Source organism: Zingiber officinale, chromosome 4A (assembly GCF_018446385.1).
Source record: "Zingiber officinale cultivar Zhangliang chromosome 4A, Zo_v1.1, whole genome shotgun sequence".
Lineage (NCBI taxonomy): Eukaryota > Viridiplantae > Streptophyta > Magnoliopsida > Zingiberales > Zingiberaceae > Zingiber > Zingiber officinale.
In genome coordinates, this window is record NC_055992.1 from 3,483,761 (window position 1) to 3,509,528 (window position 25,768).

The following is a 25,768-nucleotide window of genomic DNA, read 5'->3' on the forward strand; positions in this document are numbered from 1 at the left end:
TTGATGATCCGGAATCAGAGGAAGAGATAGAGATAGAGATTGCATTCCAATGCACGCAGTAGCTGTATGATGATCTAGCTGTGCGCGCCTGCGCTGCTACTCGAGTTGGTGTTGCCATATTCGAACAAAGAACATGGATGAAAAAAAAAGAAGTTAGTTTCCTGTCCAGATGGTGATGGTGCAATTGCATTCTTTGGGAAGGTTTACCTCGTTGGAATCCACTCACCGAGACTGGTTGCCATGAAAGAGCAGACAAGCTCTTCGGAGAGAAAACTGGCGTTTAATGGCAAGAGCTGAGCTACAGGGACATAGCTCGACATGGGTTGGGCTTTGTCGTTCTCACTGGGGAGGCCCATTAAGTCATTTCAAAAGGTCAATCGAACTGACCAAAATACCCCTGGACAAAATCAGCTATTGCGCTTCCAACCTACCACAGATGACTTATAAGTTGGCCATAGGAATATCAATAAAACATCCATCAAGTTTGCTCAAACTCAGCCAAGGCTTGACAAAAGTGAAACAAGAATCCTCAAAATTATTGAAATGCTACTGCAACAAGGATAGAAAGGCTTAAGCCAACCAACTCTTCACTTGGTTTAAGAATGGTCCTGGAGTTTACTACAATAACATTGACATAGACCATCAGTGGAGAGCCGCGGCAACGGTAGCTTGGGAGTCGACAGATTTCAGCACTTCTGCACCCATTCTCTTGCAACCAACCAGTGTCTGGAAAATAAGGAACATTAGAGAAATATTGTGGCAGAACGGTTAATATATCGAGCCAAAGTTTGATTAGACAAGCTACAAGTGGGTTCTCTTTTCACCGTCCACAAATTGGTAAAACTTGCTGCTACTTGTTTCTATTTAAAACCTATTTTAGATTTCACAACTACTGGTTTCTTGAATATACTGATTCGCAAGCTAACAAGATAATGCCTGATTTATTGAGGGAAGGCCAATGCACAAAAATGGCGTAGACAAGTTGTTTACGGGTAGAAATATAACCGACAGTACTATTAGCGTAAAAGAATTATATACCGTTCCTTCTGAAAAAATATCACCGGTTCGGAACCCTTTATTCAGAGTATTAATCACTGCATCTTCAATCCGTTTTGCGGCCTGCTCTTCGCCGAGTCCATATCGCAGGAGCATCGCGGCACTCAGTACTGTGGCTAATGGATTTGCTTTATCCTGAAATTAAAACACACTAAGATCCCACATAAAGAAACGTATAATGGCACAGAAACATATGGAAGTGGAAAGATTTTGTAGATCAAACCTGGCCAGCAATATCAGGAGCCGATCCATGGATAGGTTCAAATAGCCCGGGTCCCTACAGGTTTGGGGAATTTATCACTCAACAAGAATCCTTATGTCAAAATACTTAAATGAACTAACAGGCTGTAGGTTTGCATACCGATGCACCAATACTAGCAGATGGAAGCATACCAATGCTGCCAGTGAGCATGGATGCTTCATCAGACAAAATGTCTCCAAATATATTATTTGTCACGATTGTATCAAACTGTGAATCATGTTAAGAAAGATTATCTAAACAGGATGCATTATACTCTTGTGTTCTCAACCAAGTGCAAAAGGAAATAAAAACACCTGTTTTGGGTTCCTGATAAGTTGCATTGCCGCATTGTCCACGTACATATGGGAGATTTCAACATCTGAGAATTCAGATGCCAAAGCAGTGACAGTCTTCCTCCACAGCATCGAAGCCTAAGTGAGATTCAAAGTGCACCAGATTAACACACTATTTTTCAAAAATTAGGCCGAGTAATTCTGAGAACAAATGAACTAATACAAAACTATGGTATGAATATAACAATGTGATTTAGCCAGCATTAGGCATTAATTATATAAAAGTGCACAACCAGATAATGCAAAATTTCAAAAGCCTTTGTGTTTCTGAGGTAACCTTTCAGGTAAACAGTTGAAAAGGAATCAGTAAAAAAGATTATACTTTTCTAAGCTTTCTTAACTTCCAAAACATTTGCTTTGTCAACAGAGCACAATTTTCCCCTTCGTTTTCGAGCGACTTCAAATGCTACTCGTGCAATTCTGTCAATCTGTTGAGAAATTGTCAGAGATGGTTAAATATATTTGCAAGAAACATAAGGCATATAAATTATCAAGGAACATATATGACACAATGGTTGTCAAAAAATCATAAAAATTATTGATACACATGTTATCACCTAATAATTAATAACTCATCAGTAGTGACATTAAAGTTAAAAAAATTATGTGTCTTGTATGAGGGTGAGAGGTTACGGCTTCAAACTATGACATGAAATTTGGGTTTTGAGTTCTTTGGAAAACGAGGGTGGAATACATGAGGGAAAATAAATAGATATCATTCTAGATTTGAGTACCTCAGGAACAGAATAGATTTCAGTGTTGAAACCAATGTCTTCACCTTTATCATTGGATCCAAAGCCTCTAGGCTTTCCAAAGTAGATTCCTGTGGAAAGCAACTTTTGATGGTTAAATATCATCTTTACAATCAAAATTGGAATTAAGTTGACAAAGCATCTACCTCCAGTAAGTTCTCTAACAACCATTATGTCAACTCCTTCAGCCACCTCTTTCTTCAGAGTCGATGCGTCAACAAGCTAATAGAAAGAATACAGCCAACATAGAAATGATCAATGCTGATAAATATCACATGTCAATATGTCATCAGATTTTTCTTATTGCAAGATCAGCAAAGCAAAGAAAAATCTCTGATTGAGAAAAGATTGATGCAAAAGTTGAGTAATATGAAATTATCAGACAAATACATGAAAAAGGGAATGAATTTTTAATCTAATGAAGCTATCAAGAATTTAATCAATATGAAATTCAAGAAAGATGGAGTTGAGAAATTTATAACTGCGTACTTGTATGCCTATATGTGGGTTGAATTTAAAAGTAATCTTTCTTCATTTCCATTTCACTTACAAACAAGTTATTTGCAATTAAATTGAGATGATATGACTATGATCTTTTTATTAGTTTCACAGAATAGAAGCCATGAACCAACTTGTTTCCTAAAACTCTCACACCCACAGAAAAAGATCAAGATTTTAAAATATATAAAAACAAAGCAAAACAATATTATTGTGATGTCAAATTTTCATACGAGAATCCAATGATCAGAAAAGAAACTTACGATAGCACCACTATAGAAAGCAAACTGTTTAATTTGCTGAGACCAGCTGAAAAGTAATTTAAGTCACTCAAAACAGTATAATTTTTTGCATATTAATCATCACATAGAACTCAATATATGCATTGTTTGAGCAATCATCAAAAATCCACAAAATAGACAATTGAATCATCCTCTTCTGAAGCAAAATCTCACTATCTGGTCAAAATTTTACATATGAAGCTGTGCAGTTATTATCTCAAGCCTAAAATGACAACTATTTGCACAATCATTTCACTTATTTGCCTCTTCAATACTTAGTTACAATGCACAATAAGATCTGGCAGCCTAAGTGATGGAATCAGTCAAATAAAATGCCAGTAGACACATAGATGTGCCAACTGCTTTTGCATTACCTGTGGCAGAACGGTAGCTGGCCTCAGGTTTGCAAAAACACCTAGTCCTGCCCGAAGCTGAAGTAACCCAGTCTCAGGCTTCAGATGCTTCTCATTAGCATCCCACTTATACCTAACATTTCGCACATTAATTCATGAAATTAAAATCAATTCCTCTAGAATTCAATCCTTCAGCAATCCGCCAGGAAAATAAATGGCAACACAAACCCTCCTATAGCTCCCAGAAGGACAGCGTCCGATTCCTTAGCAGTCGTCAGGGTTTCCTCCGGAAGCGGGACGCCGGTAGCGTCCAACGCAGCGCCTCCAACGGGCACCTCCCGGAAACGGAATTCGATGCCTGCACAAGATACCGACATAAAGGAAGAAACTTTATGAGCCATCAGACCAAGGAGATCATGAACCCTACGTAGAAAAAGAAAAAATGATTTTGCTGATTGGATTTGGTACCTTCGAGAGATCCGGCTAGGTAGAGCACGTCCTTGGCGACGGAGACGACCTCCGGGCCGATTCCATCGCCGGGGAGGAGGGTAATGCGGTAGCTCCGGGGTGGAGAGGGGGTAGCCGAGCAGCGGACGCGCACCGGCGGCCGCCTCGGTGAAGGTCGTCTTGCGGACTCGGAGATTAGGGTGCTGGAGGTTCGTGGGTTAGCTTGCAAAGCCGCCATCTCCTGCAGTGGGCGAGGCCCTGGACCCTCGAGACAAGATCTCGCAAACAAAATCTTACGGTGCAGCTAAAAGACCCTCAGTATCTTGATGTCGATTTATTGGTCTGACGGCTTATTCAATCCTTGGTCTGATGGCTCATAAAGTAAAAAATTTGTCTCCTCGAATAGGTCTAGTGGCTAGCGCATGAAATATTATCATAATAAGATCTGAGATTCAAATTTCAATAAAACCAAGATAAATATCTCCCTTATGTGTTAGTAACTATTCTAAAGATTAATAGTCATCTTAATATATTCACCTTTTGCCATAATAAAAAAAAAACTTACAATTTAATAAGTTTGATTTTGTTATAATTTAATAGTCAAATAAGAGAAAATAAGTTTTATTTTGTTATAATTTAATAGTCAAAGAAGAGAAAATTGAAAAAAGAATTATCTTATTCAATCCTTCTATCAGGAAAGAAATTAAATTAATTATTTATTATAACACTCCTTAATCAGGAGAATCCAACCTCACTAAAATCTTGTCAGTAAAATTTGATGAAAAATATTTGAAGGAAGAAAAAAAAAGTACAACAGTAGATATTCTTCTGTTTTTAGTCATTGATTTTTTTTTATCTTTATCTTATGCGCTAATTTATTGAAATATCAGAGTTAATGTTTTTTTTATCAAATCAACTATATTATCACTATAACAATTTTATTAGATATTAATATCACATTTCTTTTAGAGTTTATGTGTAAAAGAACTTTGATAAAATATACTTTGTTTTATTCCTTTTAATATAACATTTCTTTATTTGATTCTTGAATATGTAAAGTTATAGATCTCAACCATATACATTCTCGGCTTGTTTCATATATTGCAACAATTTCAGAGTGATTTGATGATGTCCCTCTCAAAGCTTATTTTGCTACCTTGTATGATATAATAATGTATCCTTGTATAAACACATAATTTGTTTGTGATATAACTTTATATGGATTTGAAAGATAATCTGCATATGTATATTTTATTAAAGATAAAATTTGATCTTATCGAATAAAATAATCTCATGTCTATTGCACCATAAAGATAATAAAATATGTATTTTACACCATTCTAATGTCTTTGGATTGAGCAAGAGCTATATCTTGCTAGAAGGTTACTATAAAATGTAATATTTGGATGAGTGTAATTGGTAAGATATCATGATACATCAATTGTATTAAGATATGATACTTTTGGATCAACAATATTTTCTTCATCTTTGAGTGGACAAAAAAGATTTTTTTTAATGCTAAATGATTGAACAACTATTGGCAGAGACGGATTTATGTAAGGGCTGGGCTGTGCTGTAGCCCAGCCCTTTGACAAAATCATTGAAAAATTTGAATTTCACACCTCTATCTTAAAGCTAACTTTGGTCATCTCACATAAGAAGAACATCTTTCTACCGTACATAACAATAACTAATAAATTTAATTACATAAATATTTTAGACACATATTAATTCACCCTATCAATAATTCTTTCCCTATAGAAAATTAGAATATATATATAAAAAAATTTCCGTCTAGTAAAAGTCCGTAGTTAATTTTGAGATAAAAATATTACATTTCTAGTTGGATTAAAAAATTATTTATATATTTATTTTAAAATTAATCAGATAAAATTAATTTCAAATAGAATTTTTATCTCTAATCTTATTTTAAATATGTTATTAATCTACCTCAAATAATATATCAAATATAATTTTAATTTATTTATAAATTATTTACAGTTTTATTTATAAATTCGTATATAATTTTGTTTAAAATTTAATAAAATATAGGAAAAGGTAAGATGATAATGTGCTCGTATAAAGTAAACTCGGACCCCTTCTATAATATCCTTGGCAAACTCAATCAACTCAGAATCAGCCCAGTCCACTTTTAATTCTTGGATCCGTCCCTGACTATTGGTGAAGGCAATAGATGTCCATTATCCATATAAAAGCAGTTTATTTTTCTCTGTGTATGAGAACGGATGAATAAATATTACTTCCAATAAATGTTCAATTTGCAATCCAAGATAAAATTTTGTCTATCTTAAGTCTTTCATCTCAAATTCCCTTTTTTAATAATTGACAGTCCTGTTAAGCTCCTCAGTAGTCCCTATAAAATTTAAATCATCGACATATACTGCTACAATTGTAAAACGTTCTTCATCTTTTTTTGTAAAATGCATGAATCAATAGCATTATTTCTATAACCTTCTTATAATAAGTATTCACTTAGAAGATTATACCACATGCGTCCTGGTTGCTTTAATAGATATAATGATTTTTACAACTTTATTAAGAACATGCCCTTGGGGGTTACATCATTTGCTTCTAGTGGTTTGAATCCTTTAGGGATTTTCATGTATATATCACTATCGAGTGAACCATATAGATATGCAGTGGCTATATCCATAAGTTGTATGTCAAGTTGTTTTGATACAACCAAACTAATAAGAAAATTTAAAAGTAATGACATCCATCACAGGTGAATATGTTTCCTCATAATCGATTTCAGGTCTATGTGAGAAACCTTGAGCTACAAGTTTGGCATTGTATCTCATAATTTTATATTTATTTATTTATTTATTCATACAGAGACCCATTTATATCTTGCTGGGATTACATCTATAGGAATTCAAACTACAGATCGAAATACTTTACATTTATCTAGAGATTCTAGTTCAGCCTATATAGCTGCCTTCCATTTTGGCCAGTCATTTCTTTCTTTACAATCTTTGACAGATTGCGATTTGAGATCTTCATTACCTTGCACGATGTCAAGGGCCACATTGAGAGTGAAAATATCATCAATAGTTGTATTATTTCGATCTCATATTTTATGAGACATCAAATAATTTATTAAAATCTTATTGTTTTCATATAATTGTGATTCTTCAGGAATAATATTATCCACATTTGGTTCATTAATTTCTCTTACTTTATCACCTAGAATTACTTCTTCTAGAGTTTTTGATTATTCCTTTTCTTGTATCTTTCATTTTCAAGATATAGTGTCTTTCGAACTAATTAGTCTATCACACTTTTGGCATATTCTAGATATATTTGTAGGTATAGTAATTGATGGTCCTATAGAGACATCAATTTTAATTTACTAGAGTATTCTCTATTTATATGTATGTCTTTGTCTCATTTTTTGTATTAACAAAAGTATAAGACAATTGATCGATTTGTAATTCTTTACAAGTCAATGATTTTTTTCACTTCTTGCTCACATTGATTATTGTGGGGATCAAAATGAGATAATTTTTTCATTCTAATATTTTTTTTTTATTATTCTTCAAGATACAAGTTTCCTCCCTCAACAATGGAAAATTCATTTCATCAAAGTGGCAATCTACAAATCTTGTAGTAAACAAGTCACTTGTCAAAGACTCTTAGTATCTAATAATGGATGATGAATCATTCCCATGTAAATCCTAAATTTACATTGTGGACCCATTTTGATTCTTTGTGTAGGTGGGATAGGGACCTGTATTGCACGACCAAATACTTGAAGGTGAGAAACATCAGGTTCTTGACCATAGACAAGTTATAATAGTGAGTATTGGTGATAATTAGTTGGTCTTACATGAATCAATGATGCAACGTCTATTATAGCATGATCAAAATAAAAGATGGAAGTTTTGTTTTCATGAATAGTAGTCTAGACATTAATTGCAATCGTTTAATAAATGATTCTATTACTCTATTCTGTGTATGATCATGAGCATTGCAATTGAAAATAGTCGTCGTGAAAGAGCTCTCAGTAGTAATGTCTCTCCCTTCCAGTTTAGAGAGAGAATTTCTCCCTCTCTCTATAATTTTTAGAGAGAGGATGGTCAGAAGTTGGTAGAGGCGTCAAACTCCTTCTCAGATGGACTTGGGTAAGTCTTTTTTCTCCATTAACATCTCAATGAGTGACTTCTTGGTGGCGGTCATCCTCCCGTGGTGGACGACCTCTCCCTTGAGGTTCTTGGGTGGAGTTAGAGAGTGCAGAGAAGATATCCTACTATCTATATGTGTTCTTCTCTGGTATAGGGGATGCCTTCTCATTGGTGATATCGTTCATCTTTTCGGTAAACCTCTTCCTCTCTTCCCTCCTTCGTGTTTTTCCTCGGTTCTCTCCTTGATTTTCTTCGGCTTTCCCTTCCATTCTATCCTGGTTCCCAAAGGAAGGATTTAATCAATCAAAATTCCACTTCAATCAACATATTGGTGGATTTTCCTTGGTTCTCCGCCAAGCTAAAGATTTGGTGAAACTTCTGGTGAACTTGCAATAGAAGTCCTGGATTCATTAATTGCAAAGGATTTTGGCTTTAATTGGAGTGTTGTTTATTTGTATATTTTGGTTGACATTGTTGGTTGATCCTAGGAATATCGTACTGGTTCCACTGTATAAAAATTTTGTACAAGTGTTTAACATTTCCTAACAACTTATTGTGTTCTTTAGAAATTAAATTCGGAATCGCAAACAGAACTTAACATTATTGATTCCAAATTTAACTTATCTGTTCTTAGTGGTTTAGACTTGGATTGCAAACGATGCTTAACATTATTGATCCAAATCCACCCATGTTACAAATTTAATTAAATATTAATTTCAGAAATTGACTTTCAGGTTAAATATGGCGAGGCACTAGGCCTTCTTGGATATGGGAGCAACCACCATTTCCTAGACAAAACTTTTCAATGAAATCTGATATTTAATTTCCTTATATAACCCTAGGTTTAACAAAAAAGAACAATCGAATCACAAGTTCGAAAAAATAAAAAAAAACACAAACTCGAATCACAAATTCAAAACCTAGAATTATATGTCTCTTGTGTTTGGTATTTTAAAAACTATACAAAGAAAACTATTATGATGCGGAAAACAATTACTAGTTATACCTTTCTTTGTAAGCAACAACCTCTTGATCTTCTACCGTATTTCTCTTCTTATCTCGGGCGTCATGTGGGCGACGATCTATCGAGATGAGAACCACCCAAGTTACCTTCTTCTACTTGTGAGTTTCGTCCACCACAAGAATTCCAAGAATAGATGAGGTTCGACCACACCACCAAGCTCCAAGAGATGCTAGAAACAAAACCTCCTTTCTCTTCTTCTCTAAGCAAAATCCGGCCACGACCACCAACAAGCTCGTTGAGAGTTGATGCCGCCAGCCACCAATGAAGAAGAAAAGGAGGAGAGGAAGAAGATGAGGAGGACCGGCCACCAACCAAAGAAATAGAAGAGAGGAAAAACTAGAACACAAGTTGTGTAAGGTGAGGCACCTCTACCCCTCTTTTATATTCCTTGGTCTTGGTAAATAAGAAAATTTAAATAAAAACTTCCTTAATTTCTTTGCCATGAAAGGAAATTTAATTGGCTAAAAACAATTTCCTTTTCTTAAATCAACATGGTCGGCCACCTCATAGCTCCAAGGAAGGAAAGTTTTAATAGCATAAGAATTAAAACTTCCTAATTTGTTTCCGGAAATTTTTAATAAAAATTTCTCTAATAATTTTCCCTTCATGGTTGGTTATAAAAGGAAATTTTATAAATTAAAATCTCTCTATTAAAACATGTGGATGATTTTCAAAAAGGAAAGTTTTCTCTAAAATTAAAATCTTCCTTTCAATATACAAATAAGGAAAGATATCAAATCTTTTCTTAATCTTTTGTAGAAACTTATAAAAGGAAATATTTAATTTTAAAACTCTCTTTTTAAATCATGGTTACAAAAAAGAAAAGTTTTATCAAAAATTAAAATCTTCCTTTTAACTACAAATAATGAAAGATATCAAATCTTTCACTTAATCTTTTGTAGAAAGCTATAAAAGGAAAGATTTAAATTTTAAACTCTCTATTTTAAAAACATGATATCTATATAAGAAAAGATTTTTAAAATCCTTTTAATTTTATTAGTGTAGGACCGTTGGGCCGGCTAGAGGGGTTGGTAAATAACCTGTCAATTAAAAACAAACAACCCTTCCTCGAACGATTAAGCTAACACTTGTAAAATGAATTAAGCAGATAAATAAAAGCATAAAAGAAGAAAACGAGGCACCAGATGTTTACTTGGTTACAACCGATGTGGTTGTTAATCCAAGGAAGATTAAGCTCAAAAACTCCTTCAGGCGGAGAAGCCTCTTACAGCGTTTAGGCACAGAAAACAGAAGCTTAACTACAACTAAAGCATACAAGTGTTTGGAAATAGAATGATCGTGATTGTTGAAAAAGCTTCTGGACCAAGGCTATATTTATAGCCTTGGTCGGGGCGCCTGGATGGGTTCCGGGCGCCCTGGGGGGATAAAATTTATCCCCCAACGGTTGGATCGAGTCAAAGCTCGATCCTGTGAAAAAGTCCCTTCCGGGCGCCCCGGATGGTTCCGGGCGCCCCGGACAGCTCCGGGCGCCCCGGATAGTTCCGGGCGCCCCGGATAGTTCCGGGCGCCCCGGAGCCAAAAGTCAACCCAGTTGACTTTTGGTCCGTGCTCTCTTCTCTGGTTCAGCTTGCTCAGTCCGGGTCTTCCGCTCCGGCTCCGCTTGCTTGGGTGATCTCGACATCCGGAATAGGGCTCACCCGAACCCATCTTCTGGTCTTCGAGCGTGCTTCCTCGGCTTCTCGTCCCTCGGAAATGTCATATGCCTCCTTCTCGTCCACCCACATACTCATCTGCAGCACCTCGTCCCTTAGACACACTAAGCCCATCAACTCTCATCCGAGTCGTCCTTCTCACGGAACCAGCGCACGCTTCCTTCTCGTTCACCGGTGTACTCTTCCGCGGCACCTTGTCCCTCGGGCACTGCCCGTCGACTCTTTGTCTCTTCTCGCTAGCTGCGTCTTCCGCTCGAGTACCTGTGCTCCTAAGCTCCTGCACACTTAGACACAAGGTTAGAAATAACGCAGGACCTAACTTAACTTGTTGATCACACCAAAACAACCTTGGGGTTCCAACAATCTCCCCCTTTTTGGTGTGATCAACCCAAGTTAAGCTAGGGTCAACAATAGATATGAAATTAAACAGTTTATTGCAATAACATGCAACATGATAGAAAAAATTAAATTTTAAACATTCCAAATTTTAATTTTCAATATTTTCTACCTCCCCCTAGACTTATACTTTCCCTTCTTCCCCTTGGATCACAATAAAAATGGGGTACAAACGAAATCTAAGGGTTGAAATAAAAAAAATTTGAAACTATATTTCAATAATTTTCAGGGAAATATTTCTAAGTCAAGACAAATTTCTAAGTCATTCGACATCAAGATTAAGAAGTTTCTAAACAGAAAGCTTTATGCAAGAAAATTTCAGAGAATTAATAACATAAAGAGAAATTTTCTATGCATTTATTTATTTATATATTTTATGCTTTAATCAGAAGGTTTAAATTTCCATTTTAATTTATCAGAAATTCTTAAGTCACACTTTTTCAGATTTAAAGCAAAAAATATTAAACATGCAACAATTTGTATCATGTTAATTTCTATTATTTTTTGAATTTCAAGTTCACAAAAATATTTCGATAGCATAGATTCTAACTTGATAAAATTTTTCGATGCTATAAAATTTTTTTTCGACAATGTGCAAAATTTGTTTGAAAGAATATTTTGTAATTTGCAAGAATTTTTTAATAAAAATTCTAATTTGTAGGAATTTATTAATAATAGATTTCTTAATCCGAAACACTTTTTCGATGACTCATTTTCTGAATTGCAAAACTCTTTTGAGAAAGTAATTTGTAATTCGAAGAAAGTTTTTGATATCATTTCTAATTTGCATAATTCTTTTGAAAAAATATTTTGCAATTTACAAAAGTTTTTCGACAAAATTTCTAACTTGCAAAATTCTTTTAAGAATAATTTGCAAGGCAAGTTTGACAATTGATTTTCTAATTCGAAAAATTCTTTCGATGATTCAATTTCTGATTCGAAAGACTCTTCAGGCAATTTTTCGATTGAATCATTTAATTGATCAGAGGTTCGAGTCCATACCTGACTTACCTTGTCAGTAATTGATTCTCCCCCTATCGAGTTGCTTTCTTCCGAAGATTCTCCCCCTTCATCGATCTCGGGATGTACTTCGGCTGTTGTAGTACTTACCTCGATTTCGGACTCTTCTGTCGGTGGCTCGGTGTCTATTGAGGTGTCAGCTTCTGAAGGTTCTTCGTAGAGTTGCAAGAACTTTTCCCAAAGTTCTTTTGTGCTTTCATAATCTGCGACCTTTTTGAAATCTTCCTTTGGTATTACATTCAGAAGATAATATTTTGCCCGCCCATTTGCCATAGACTCCTCACGTTGCTTTTCGTTCCAGAGGCGTAGATCGAGTCTTTCTCCGTTCGTGTTCTTTGGTTCTTCATAACCAAATTTCATTATTAAAGAAATACCAGAATCTGAGTTAAGGTATACCTACATTTTTTGTTTCCAGGAAGCAAGCTCCCCCTCGAATGCTGGTGGGTAGTCGCTAGCTCCGGCCATTGTTTTGTTGCGTCAGACGGCGGTTAGTCCTTCTGAGGCGTACTCCGCTCTGATACCACTTGTAGGACCGTTGGGCCGGCTAGAGGGGTTGGTAAATAACCTGTCAATTAAAAACAAACAACCCTTCCTCGAACGATTAAGCTAACACTTGTAAAATGAATTAAGCAGATAAATAAAAGTATAAAAGAAGAAAACGAGGCACCAGATGTTTACTTGGTTACAACCGATGTGGTTGTTAATCCAAGGAAGATTAAGCTCAAAAACTCCTTCAGGCGGAGAAGCCTCTTACAGCGTTTAGGCACAGAAAACAGAAGCTTAATTACAACTAAAGCATACAAGTGTTTGGAAATAGAATGATCGTGATTGTTGAAAAGCTTCGGACCAAGGCTATATTTATAGCCTTGGTGAAGCGCTGGATGGGTTCCGGCGCCTGGGGATAAAATTTATCCCCAGCGGTTGGATCAGTCAAAGCTCGATCTGTGAAAAGTCCTTCCGGCGCCGGATGGTTCGGCGCCGGACAACTCGGCGCCGGATAGTTCCGGCGCCGGATAGTTCCGGCGCCGGGCCAAAAGTCAACCAGTTGACTTTTGGTCCGTCTCTCTTCTCTGGTTCAGCTCGCCTCAGTCCGGGTCTTCTGCTCGGCTCCGCTTGCTTGGGTGATCTCTGACATCCGGAATAGGGCTCACCCGAACCCATCTTCCGGTCTTCTCGAGCGTGCTTCCCTCCGGCTTCTCGTCCCTCGGAATTACCGCGTGTCCCTTCTCGTCCACCAGCGTACTCATCCGCAGACTTCGTCCCTCGGTCGCACCCCGTGCCGACCTTCGCGCTAGCTGCGTCTCTTGCTCCCCGAGCAATCTTCCGCTCCAGCTTTCGTACCTCGGAACCACCGCGCGCACTTCCTTCTCGTCCGCCGGTGTACTCTTCCGCAGCACCTCGTCCCTCGGACGCACAGTGTGCCGTCCTTCTCGCTAGCTGCGTCTTCCGCTCGAGTACCTGTGCTCCTAAGCTCCTGCACACTTAAGACACAAGGTTAGAAACAACGCAGGACCTAACTTAACTTGTTGATCACACCAAAACAACCTTGGGGTTCCAACAATTAGGGCCGACCACAACAAGCTTGGACTCCAAGTTTGCTTGGCCGACCACCTAAGGGTGGGTAGGAAGTGGGTATGCGGTGAGTATAATTCTCTATATACAAGAGGCTACGATAGGGACCGAGAGGAGGAATTGGTTTTGGTCTCTCGATAAAATTAAGCTTCCCATGTTCACCCCGAACACTCAACTTAATTTCATCAATAATAATTCATACCACTAAAGAATTATTATTGAACTACTGTACCAATCCCAAATTACATTTTGGGCTCCTTCTTATTATGAGTGTGTTAGTCTCCTTGTGTTTAAGATGTCAAATGTCCACTAATTAAATGAGTTACTGACAACTCACTTAATTAATATCTCAATCCAAGCGTAGTACCACTCAACCTCATTGGCATGTCGGACTAAGTCCACCTGCAGAGTTTAACATGACAATCCTTATGAGCTCCTCTTGGGGACATTATCATCCTAGATTTCTAGGACACAATTTCCTTCTATAATCAACAACACACACTATAAGTAATATCATTTCCCAACTTATCAGCCTTTTGATTTATCGAGCTAAATTTCACCCTTTGATAAGTCAAAGAAATAAATACTAAATATATGTGCTTGTTATTATATTAGGATTAAGAGCACACACTTCCATAATAACTAAGGTCTAGTTCTTTTATTAAGTCAGTATAAAAAGAACTTACCTTAAATGATCCTACTCAATACACTCAGAATGTACTAGTGTAATTTTATAGTTAAGATAAACTAATACCAAATTATACTACGACTATTCCAATGGTTTGTTCCTATCCATCTTAGTCATGAGCTACTATTTATAATTTATAAAGAACTGATAACATAATCTTCTGTGTGTGACACTACACACCATGTTATTTATAATATAAATTAATTGAACAACTACACTTAGCATATAAATGCAAACATTTATGACTAATGTGATTCTTTATTTCAAAATAAATATTTACAAAAGCTAAGCTTTCAGTATACACTCTAATAGACATTTCTCAATTGGTGCTAAGTTGGTGAACATGGGAATTTCTCCTTCCAAATTGGGATCAATGGATTTGACAATTTTACATTTGGTGCTTCATGGGAACCACAACAATTGATTTGGACATGCAATTTGATTTCTCTTTTAAATTGCATTTACCATTTCCAATTTGGGTTAACATTTCTTAATTGGTGCTCACATTGACTTCTCCTCCAAATTGGGATCTTGCAATGGGAAAAAAGAAAAAGCCCTCAAGTATTCACCCTTGAGCCAAGTACATGAATTCCAAGCAACCTCATTTGAAGAGCACAAGTTTTGCAACATAGAGGTGGTTAAATTGGCAACCAATGAGTTTCATCATAAGGACCAAGAGGTGGAAATTGTCTCTCGAAATGTTATTGTGCTAGATCCTACTGATGATGTGGCTTCTCATATTGTTGTTACGACTAATGATGTGGCGGATGATGTGGCTGACAAGGGGGTTTCTAATGACCTTCCACATGTGACCACTACGGTTTACACTCCTCTACAACAAGCTTAGTTACAGGAAAATGCAACACCATTGAAGGAAGGAGAGAGTCCACCGGAGATGCAATAGCTGATAGAAGAAGATAAGGTATAACAGGACAAGAACATGGCTGTTGAAGATGAAAACATTCCAAAGCCAAAAAAGACTTAGGACGACCTTTTCAAGAATAATCAAAAGAAAATGAATGTTATGAATTTGGATCAATATGAGGCTACGGGTGAGAGAGTCTCCTTTGACTTCGATGATATTGACATCGTGGAAGACACATTGGGTTTTTGTCTCATTGGTTGCTTTATGGGGTGACATCAAAGCAGAAATAGAGTTGTGGCTATAGTTGAATGATGGAGGGTGTAGGACCGTTAGATTCGATAGAGGGGGGGGGTGAATATCGATTCGAAAAACAAGAGTATAGGCGCAGCGGAAAAGTAAAATAGACACAGTTGTTTTACTTCGTTCGGAGCCTGTGACGACTCCTACTCGAAGGCCCGTGGTCCTTGACCACTTTCGTTGGGCAATCACTAGCAATTCGAAATAATGATTACAAAAGAACCGTACAGTGAATGCTAATGAAAACTAAAAACAAAATACCGACAAGAAGGGAAAAGAATGGAGCGTAGTGTCGGAGCTTTGTTGGCGTCGCACTGAACGTTGAGCAGCAAGACCAGCAGCAGAAGAATTCTCAGCTTGATTTTTCATGAAGCTCCTGCCTGGGGCTTCTTTTATATGCTGTTCCGGGCGCCTGGAATGCGACGTAGCTGCACAAACCGTGATGCTCCACGTGGCGACGACTCGGCTGGATATAATTTGCCTTCCGGGCGCCCGGACCACCTTGTTCCAGAAATCTCCTTTTTCCTGCAAAACAAAGTTAGTCCGAGGCAATATATATCCTGCAAAACAGATTATTAGCACATTTATAATAGTATGAATTAGCATAAGTTAGTATGACTTAGATTCCGTCTTTCCGAGACCAGAATCTAGTCACGATCTCGACTTAGACATCCGAAATGGATCTAAGCCGGATCGACGCCTAATGTCCCCTTCCCGGGAACGCGTCCTCACAGTCACTCCCCTCCAGTGACTTACCTCACTTACCTGCCAGACGTCCGGTCAGCCCGTCGACCCGTCTGGACTTCTCGCCAAGCGTCCGGTCAGCCCGTCGACCCGCTTGGACTTCTCGCCAGCTGTCCGGTCAGCCCGTCGACCTAGCTGGACTTCTTGCCAAGCGTCCGGTCAGCCCGTCGACCCGCTTGGACTTCTCGCCAGCTATCCGGTCAGCCCGTCGACCTAGCTGGACTTCTCCTGCACACTCGATTAAAGTGTCAGACAACAACAAGACTAACTTAACCTATTTGTCATTCATCAAAACCTAGGTTAAATCATTAGTGCTAGCCGCACCAACAATCTCCCCCTTTGTGATGGAATGACAACCTGGTTAAGTTAGTGAAAGCATATGCAAGAAACAACATGCATTTGTGTGGTTTTAAAGTTAGTTTGTGTTTTCAAATTGGTTTAGCTAACTTAACCACCTAACCCTCCTCCCCCTTTGGCATTCATCAAAAAAATGAACAAAGGTAAATAATCATAGTGAAGAGTTACTGTAACAGGTAATCAAATTCTGAAAATATATCTAAGTTTGGTTCAAAATTTGAAAGATAAAAGTGCAATTTTCAGAAAAATTGCAAGCGTGTTAATCAATTTTAACTCTCAAGCGTGTGGAATAGGTTTTTCAAATTTACTTTTTATGTTTAAGTAATATCTAAAAAAGGTAAATTTTTCAACTTCGATTTTTCAAAACACAGCAAAAATTAAATAATTTTTCAAGAAATAAGATTTTTTGTCAAAATTAATTTTTAAGGCTAATTTGATAAAAGCTAAATTTGAAATAGTTAACTTTTCAAATCAGGTTTGAAAATCAGGTTGGATTAAACTTTCACATTTTTCAAATACTTCGTTAAATTCAATATTCAAACATATGTTAGCTTTTAAAAGGCATTTTCCAAACACACAAAATTTGAGTTAATTCTCCCCCTGAACTTGAGATTTAACTTTAACCAGCTGTCTAACCAATTAGGTACTAACTAGTTATCAGAAGATAGTAGCTTTCACATGATTAGTCAGATTAAGTTGATTACAAGCAATCAGTTTTTTTTGACTTGACTGATTAACTTTAATCTGATTAATATCTGAGTTGTATTTAACGTCCAGACTTATGTTGATGCACTGAAATAAGCATCTTAAGTCCAGACAGTTGGCCTATGTATCTCACCCCTTTCTATGTTTGTCAAACACAAGCAAGGTAAACCTAGGGTGTTGGTGAGATGCTCAAACACTAGTCCTATGGGTACATGCTTTCTAAGGATTCAAAACTAATCTAAGGCCAAAACTGTTTTTGAAAATCTAAGAATGGTAAGTTTTTGAAAACAAATAAATTTGACTTATAATTTGGTAAAATCATTTTTGAAAGTATTTTTGAAAGATCCTAATCTATTAAGCACATCCCTAATTTTCGTCGTAAGTTACTAAATTCACTTTCAGGGAGAGGTTTTGTAAAAATGTCAGCTAAATTTGATTTGGACTCAATGTACTTGAGTTCAATATCGCCTTTAGTAACATGATCCCTGATGAAGTGGTGTCTAATTTCAATATGTTTGGTTCTTGAATGATGCACAGGATTCTTGGTTAAGTTAATTGAACTTATATTGTCAATTAATACTTTTACATTTGTGATATTTAGGTTGAAATCTTTTAGAGTATGCATCATCCATAATATTTGTGCAACACATTCGCCTATAGCTATGTATTCTGACTCAGTTGTAGACAGAGCAACACAATGTTGCTTTCTACTAAATCAGCTAACAAGTGATGCACCTAATAATTGGCATCCACCACTTATGCTTTTGCGGTCTAATTTGCATCCAGCATAATCTGAGTCAAAATACCCTATTAGTTCAAAATTATTTGTCCTAGGATACCAGATTCCTACATTTGTTGTTCCTTTAAGATATCTAAAAATTCTTTTAACCTGTGTCAAATGGGATTCCTTAGCACAAGTTTGGTTTCTAGCACACATACTAACTGCAAATAAAATATCAGGTCGGCTTGCAGTTAAGTACAGTAGGCTACCTATTGCACTTCTATAATACTTTAAATCAATTGGTTTTCCATTTGGGTCACTATCTAAGATTGTGTTTACAGCCATCGGTGTTTTTGTTTCTTTTGTATTTTCCATTCCGAATTTTTTAAGTAATTCTTTGGTGTATTTATGTTGAGAAATATAGTTTCCTTCATTTGTCTATTTGATTTGTAATCCTAAGAAATAGGTTAGTTTTCCCACTAAGCTCATTTCAAATTCTTTTTCCATTAGATTAATAAATTCTTCTAAAAATTCTGAATTTGTTGAGCCAAATATTATGTCATCCACGTATATTTGTGCAATAAATATGTTTGTATTTAATGATTTAACAAACAAGGTTGGGTCAATTTGACCTTGTTTGAATCCTTTAGATGTTAGGTAAGATGTTAGCCTCTCATACGACGCCCTGGGTGCTTGTTTAAGTCCATATAGGGCTTTCTTTAATTTAAAAACATAATCAGGGTGTTCTAAGCTTTCAAACCCAGGAGGCTGACCTACATAAACTTCTTCTTTGATTAGTCCATCAAGAAAGGCAGACTTAACATCCATTTGGTATAGTTTAAATCCCTTATGGGCTGCATAACTTAGTAACATTCTAATGGATTCTAATCTGGCTATTGGGGCATATGTTTCGTCATAGTCAAGTCCTTCAACTTGACTAAATCCTTTGGCAACCAGCCTAGCCTTATTTCTAGTAATTTCCCCAGTTTCACTTAGTTTGTTTCTGAATACCCATTTTGTTTCTATTATTTTCTTATTCTTAGGTGGTGGGACTAGGTCCCAGACCTCATTACGCTCAAATTGGGCTAGTTCTTCTTGCATAGCTATAATCCAATCTGGGTCTAGTAGGGATTCATCCACAGTTTTAGGTTCAATTTTTGAAATTAATGAAATTTGACTTAGGTTTCTAAAGGATGATCTGGTTTGAACTCTTAAGTCTGGGTCACCAATTATTTGATCAGTTGGATGATTTGGGTTTACCCTTATTGTTTTAGGAGGTTGATTTTCTTGATGTTGTTCCTCTTCTTCATGACTTAGTGTTTGGTTGATTTCTGGAACAAACTCTGGTGGTTGTGTAGGTTCTATCTCTTGTTTAGTTTCTTTAAATTTTACATTAGTAGTTTCTTCAATTTTTAAGGTAACCTTATTATAAATTCTGTAGCCTCTACTATTTAGGGAATATCCTACAAAAATTCCATTTTCAATTTTAGAGGTGAATTTTCCTAAGTGTTCTCTTGTATTTAAGATAAAAACTGGGCACCCAAATACCTTAAAGTATTTTATGTTTGGTTGTTTATTATAAAATATTTCGAAGAAAGTTTTGTTATGAGTTTTATTTATTGTTGTTCTGCTCAGTACGTAGCAGGTTGTACTAACGGCTTCTGCCCAAAAGTATTTAGGTAGGTTATACTCATTTAACATTGTTCTAGAAGCTTCAAGTAAGGTTCTATTTTTTCTTTCTACAATTCCATTTTGTTGGGGGGTTTTAGGGCATGAGAACTCATGATGGTAACCGTTTTCTAGACAAAAACTGTTAAAGTTGTGATTTTTAAATTCTCCCCCATTGTCACTCCTAATTCTTTTAATTTTAATATCTTTTTCGTTTTCAATCTGTTTGCAAAAATTTGTAAGAATTTCAAAAGTTTCATCTTTATGTTTTAAGAATTTTACCCAAGTAAACCTAGAGTAATCGTCTATAATTACTAAACAATATAAGTTTCCATTAATGGATTTGACTCCATGGGAGTCAAAAAGATCTAAATGTAGAAGTTCTAAGATTGAGTTAGTTTGTGGTTGATTTGTTTATTTGTGGGTTGATTTAGTTTGTTTTCCTTGTTGACAAGCATTACATATAGTTGAATCTAAGTTAGGTAACTTTGGTAAGCCTTTTACAAGTCCATTTAGTTTACTTATATTTCTAAAGTTGGTGTGAGACATTCTCCTATGCCATAACCAAGTTTCTTCTTTTTGTGTTAAATAACACTTAATGGAAGAAATGGTTAAGTTGATGACATAGATGTTGTCTTTTCTAAAACCTTTTAGGCTTATGGTAGGATTATCTAGATGTTTGATTGAGCATTCTGTAGATAGAAACTTGACCTTATACCTAGCATCACACAATTGACTTATACTTAGAAGATTATATTTAAAGTTTTCAATAAGTAAGACATTTGTAATTATAAAGTCTAATTTTAATTCAATATTACCTATACCAATTACCTTGAGTTTGCCGTTGTTTCCAAAGGCAACTGTTCCTAGGCTTTTGTAAGTGAGTTGAGTGAACTTGGTGTGATCTCCAGTCATATGTTTGGAGCAACCACTGTCCAAAATCCACTTGGTTTCCTACAGTAAGTAGGATCTAAAGTTAGTCTTTTGAGCATGCATTAATTTAAGTTTAAGATTGAAATTTTGAAATTAATTTTTAAGTTTGAAATTAAAATTTTGAAATTAATTTTTTTTTTAAGTTAAAATTAAAATTTTGAAATTACTTTTTAAGTTTAAAATTAAAATTTTGAAATTAATTTTTAAGTTTAAAATTAAAATTTTGAAATTAATTTTTAAGTTTAAAATTAAAATTTTGAAATTAATTTTTAAGTTAAAATTAAAATTTTGAAATTAATTTTTAAGTTTAAAATTAAAATTTTGAAATTAATTTTAAGTTAAAATTAAAATTTTGAAATTAATTTTTAAGTTTAAAATTAAAATTTTGAAATTAATTTTTTTTTAAGTTAAAATTAAAATTTTGAAATTAATTTTTAAGTTTAAAATTAAAATTTTGAAATTAATTTTTAAGTTAAAATTAAAATTTAGAAATTACTTTTTAAGTTTAAAATTAAAATTTTGAAATTAATTTTTAAGTTTAAAATTAAAATTTTGAAATTAATTTTTAAGTTAAAATTAAAATTTTGAAATTAATTTTTAAGTTTAAAATTAAAATTTTGAAATTAATTTTTTTTTAAGTTAAAATTAAAATTTTGAAATTAATTTTTTTTTAAGTTAAAATTAAAATTTTGAAATTAATTTTTTTTTAAGTTAAAATTAAAATTTTGAAATTAATTTTTAAGTTAAAATTAAAATTTTGAAATTAATTTTTTTTAAGTTTAAAATTAAAATTTTGAAATTAATTTTTAAGTTTAAAATTAAAATTTTGAAATTAATTTTTAAGTTAAAATTAAAATTTTGAAATTAATTTTTAAGTTTAAAATTAAAATTTTGAAATTAATTTTTAAGTTTAAAATTAAAATTTTGAAATTAATTTTTTAAGTTAAAAATTTTGAAATTAATTTTTTAAGTTTAAAATTAAAATTTTGAAATTAATTTTTAAGTTTAAAATTAAAATTTTGAAATTAATTTTTAAGTTAAAATTAAAATTTTGAAATTAATTTTTAAGTTTAAAATTAAAATTTTGAAATTAATTTTTAAGTTTAAAATTAAAATTTTGAAATTAATTTTTTAAGTTAAAAATTTTGAAATTAATTTTTTAAGTTAAAATTAAAATTTTGAAATTTAAATTTAAGCCTTATTCATCTCGCCCGATCTATATTATCAATCAGGGAATCCTATGATTTTGTGAGATGAAATTGGTTTGATTACCGAGTTTTGGTTTAACTTGAGTTAGATTCAGACTTAGCTTTGGTTTCCACAAATAGGCATTCTTCGGATAAACTTCTAAGCTTGGTGAGTCACATGGACATCATTAGAAGTAACCAACCCTTCGAAGTTTTCCGAATAGTCCTATCCACGGAACTTAGTACTAAATCTTGGTCTAACTGGTTAGGATTCGTTTAAGGGTAGCTTCCGTCAGTTCCACTTGGCCAAATGCACCAGATCGAAGCCATATCTTTCTATACATGCGATGTCCAAGCTTCCCTAACGTACTATCATCCAAAAACTTCACCAATACCATGATTCAAGTTTAAACTTGGTCTCTAATTCTAATTGCCCTGCCGGGTTTGTTAGTTTTGGGTTACCCTGTCGGGTAAGTTAGTTTTGAAGGTGCCAGCTATTCTGGAGCCTCCCCCTGAATTATTGGCCATTAATTTAAGTTTTGATTTTAGGCTTGTGTCGATTCTTTTTATAGTTATGGTTAACTTGGTGATAATTTTGTTGATTTTTAAAATGTTTAGATTTTGAATTTGATTTAGGTTTGTATTTTGGATTTTGGTTTGGTTTATTCGATTTTATATAATGTATTTTTTCTTTAGGGATATAATATTGATTAAGTCCTACTTGCGTGGTCAGACACGCTTTCGGAACCCAAGCTAGATTGGTTGATTTATATTGGGTTATTAATGATTTGAAGGTTTTATTTGAATTCGACTTATATCCTAGTCCGGTTTTATTATAACATGCTTTTTGATTATTTAGGATTAAGTCTAGATTTTTTGATCTTGTTGTGAATTTTTCTAACATTTCTTTTAAATTGTTAATCTCATTTTTTAGTAATAGATTTTCTTCCTCAAGTGTTAGATCTTGAGTTGGATTTGAATTTGTGATTTGTTCCTTGAGGTTTTGATTTTCCTCAAGAAGTGATCTGTTTTCATTTTCTAATTTAGTTAATTTACTATTTAAGCAGGAAATGATTCTAAAATTTTTTTTGTTTAAATTAAAGTATACCTCGTTCGGGCCTTCGGAAACGAGTACGGACTCGTGGCTTGTTTCGGGTTCAGACCCATCTTCATCTTCTGATTCGTTTTCTGTTTCAGCTTCGCGGGCTATCAGTGCGAGGTGGCTCTGATGTTTCTGCTCTTCTTCCTCCGATTCGTCCGAGGAGTCATCCCACGTTGCTTTGAGTGCCTTCTTTTTGGTTGGCTTCGATTTGTCGAACTTCAGTTTTGGGCATTCATTCTTGTAGTGTCCCTTTTATTTAGCAAGTGACGTTCTTTTGTTCTGAGGGAGAGCTGATCTTTTGAAGGTCCTTTTTGCTGAAGCTCCTCTTTCTCCTGGTGAACATTTTTCTTACCAAGTTCACCAGGTGTTCTTCATCTTCGGAGTCTTGGTCGGCGTCTTCTTCAAATTCAGGCTTGCTTTTCTTGGAGGAACCTGCAAATAAAACTACACCTTTCTCGGCTCCAGCATTAGTTTGTTCGTGCAATTCTAATTCACAGAAAAGCTCATCCAATTTTAATTTAGAAAGATTCTTAGAAATTTTGTAGGCATCCACTATTGATGCCCACAAACTATTACGTGGAAAGGCGTTTAATGCGTACCTTATCAAGTCTCTGTTCTCCATCTGGTGGCCTATCGCATGGAGCCCGTTGAGGATGTCCTTGATCCTCGCGTGGAGTTGATTCGCTGTTTCTTCTTCCTGCATTTTTATATTAAAATTTTTATTTAAAAGCAGGTCTCGTTTTGTTACCTTAGCGTCGCTTGTTCCTTCGTGCAGCTTGATCAGTTTGTCCCACAGTTCTTTAGCGTTTTTGTGTGGACCGACTCTGTTTAGCTCTTCTCTTGTTAGTCCGCACTGTAGAGTGTTGATCGCTTTGTTTTCTGTTGACGCTTTTTTCTTGAGATCTGCTGTCCAGTCTTCAGGATCCACTAGATTCCCGGCGTTGTCCACTGGAATTTTGTAAGGTCTCGTAATGCTCATCCACTGGTCAAAGTCAGTTTTGAGGTAGACCTCCATGCGCTTCTTCCAGTAAGGGAAGTCGTCCCCGTTGAAGAGTGGAGGTCGCACTGTGCTGAATCCTTCTTGTTGGGACATTCTGTGCACAGGTAAATAACCAAAAAATATCCCAAGACTTGGTCTTGGATTAGTAGTGCGGGAAGGAAAAAAAAAACTAGATTCGTGTTGCAAAAATTGATTAGAGAAATATTAAGTTAACGAAACACCAGTTTTTAAAATTAATTAAAAAAAACAAAAGAAAATTCACCCCTTGTCTGATTGGTGGTTGTACCAAATCAGAGCGGTACCTGCTCTGATACCACTTGTAGGACCGTTAGATTCGATAGAGGGGGGGTGAATATCGATTCGAAAAACAAGAGTATAGGCGCAGCGGAAAAGTAAAATAGACACAGTTGTTTTACTTCGTTCGGAGCATGTGACGACTCCTACTCGAAGGCCCGTGGTCCTTGACCACTTTCGTTGGGCAATCACTAGCAATTCGAAATAATGATTACAAAAGAACCGTACAGTGAATGCTAATGAAAACTAAAAACAAAATATCGACAAGAAGGGAAAAGAATGGAGCGTAGTGTCGGAGCTTTGTTGGCGTCGCACTGAACGTTGAGCAGCAAGACCAGCAGCAGAAGAATTCTCAGCTTGATTTTTCATGAAGCTCCTGCCTGGGGCTTCTTTTATATGCTGTTCCGGGCGCCTGGATCCCTTCCGAGCGCCTGGAATGCGACGTAGCTGCATAAACCGTGATGCTCCACGTGGCGACGACTCGGCTGGATATAATTTGCCTTCCGGGCGCCCGGACCACTTTGTTCCAGAAATCTCCTTTTTCCTGCAAAACAAAGTTAGTCCGAGGCAATATCTATCCTGCAAAACAGATTATTAGCACATTTATAATAGTATGAATTAGCATAAGTTAGAATGACTTAGATTCCGTCTTTCTGAGACCGGAATCTAGTCACGATCTCGACTTAGACATCCGAAATGGATCTAAGCCGGATCGACGCCTAATGTCCCCTTCCCGGGAACGCGTCCTCACAGTCACTCCCCTCCAGTGACTTACTCACTTACCTGCCAGACGTCCGGTCAGCCCGTCGACCCGTCTGGACTTCTTGCCAAGCGTCCGGTCAGCCCGTCGACCCGCTTGGACTTCTCGCCAGCTATCCGGTCAGCCCGTCGACCTAGCTGGACTTCTTGCCAAGCGTCCGGTCAGCCCGTCGACCCGCTTGGACTTCTCGCCAGCTATCTGGTCAGCCCGTCGACCTAGCTGGACTTCTCCTGCACACTCGATCAAAGTGTCAGACAACAACAAGACTAACTTAACCTATTTGTCATTCATCAAAACCTAGGTTAAATCGTTAGTGCTAGCCACACCAACAGAGGGTTCCTTACAAGTTCTTTATACACAAGAGTGGATGGATCATTTATCGTTTTGATATGAAGGAGGATATGGATAGCGTGTTACAGGGAGGGTCATACTTTATTTTCAGAATTCTCATGTTCTTGAAGATTATGACATGGTGTTTCTTGTTCAATGAAGATGGGAGGTTCGTCCTAGCATGAATTCAAATACATGGACTGCCTTTGGACTGTTGGTCACAAAAAATCTTAAGTGTGATTAGCTCGGAGATTAGGAAGTCGTTGTACACCAATAGCTTGACACAAACAAGGGAGAGGTTGGAGT

At 35.7% G+C, this 25,768-nt stretch overlaps 1 protein-coding gene across 1 annotated transcript; it reads right to left on the bottom strand.

Annotated features, from left to right (window-relative positions):
• Positions 1-461: 461 nt before the first annotated feature.
• LOC121969309 (3-isopropylmalate dehydrogenase 2, chloroplastic-like) lies at positions 462-4,292 on the bottom strand. The gene is made up of 11 exons (XM_042519331.1): positions 4,003-4,292; positions 3,763-3,892; positions 3,556-3,667; positions 2,549-2,624; positions 2,385-2,473; positions 1,992-2,078; positions 1,612-1,728; positions 1,418-1,525; positions 1,280-1,333; positions 1,039-1,191; positions 462-726 (listed from the first exon to the last, which is right to left on the bottom strand). Exons 1-11 carry the CDS (start codon positions 4,217-4,219, stop codon positions 643-645), a joined length of 1,227 nt encoding a protein of 408 aa, XP_042375265.1. The 5' UTR covers positions 4,220-4,292; the 3' UTR covers positions 462-642.
• Between the last annotated feature and the right edge of the window lie 21,476 nt (positions 4,293-25,768).

Excerpts from the sequence above, each read along its gene's own strand:
- LOC121969309 (XM_042519331.1), bottom strand. The coding sequence starts at position 4,219 with ATGGCGGCTTTGCAAGCTAACCCACGAACCTCCAGCACCCTAATCTCC. Across the intron at positions 2,079-2,384 it reads AAATCTATTCTGTTCCTGAG|ATTGACAGAATTGCACGAGT; the intron begins GTACTCAAATCT and ends ATTTCTCAACAG. Across the intron at positions 1,729-1,991 it reads ACAAAGCAAATGTTTTGGAA|GCTTCGATGCTGTGGAGGAA; the intron begins GTTAAGAAAGCT and ends AATCTCACTTAG.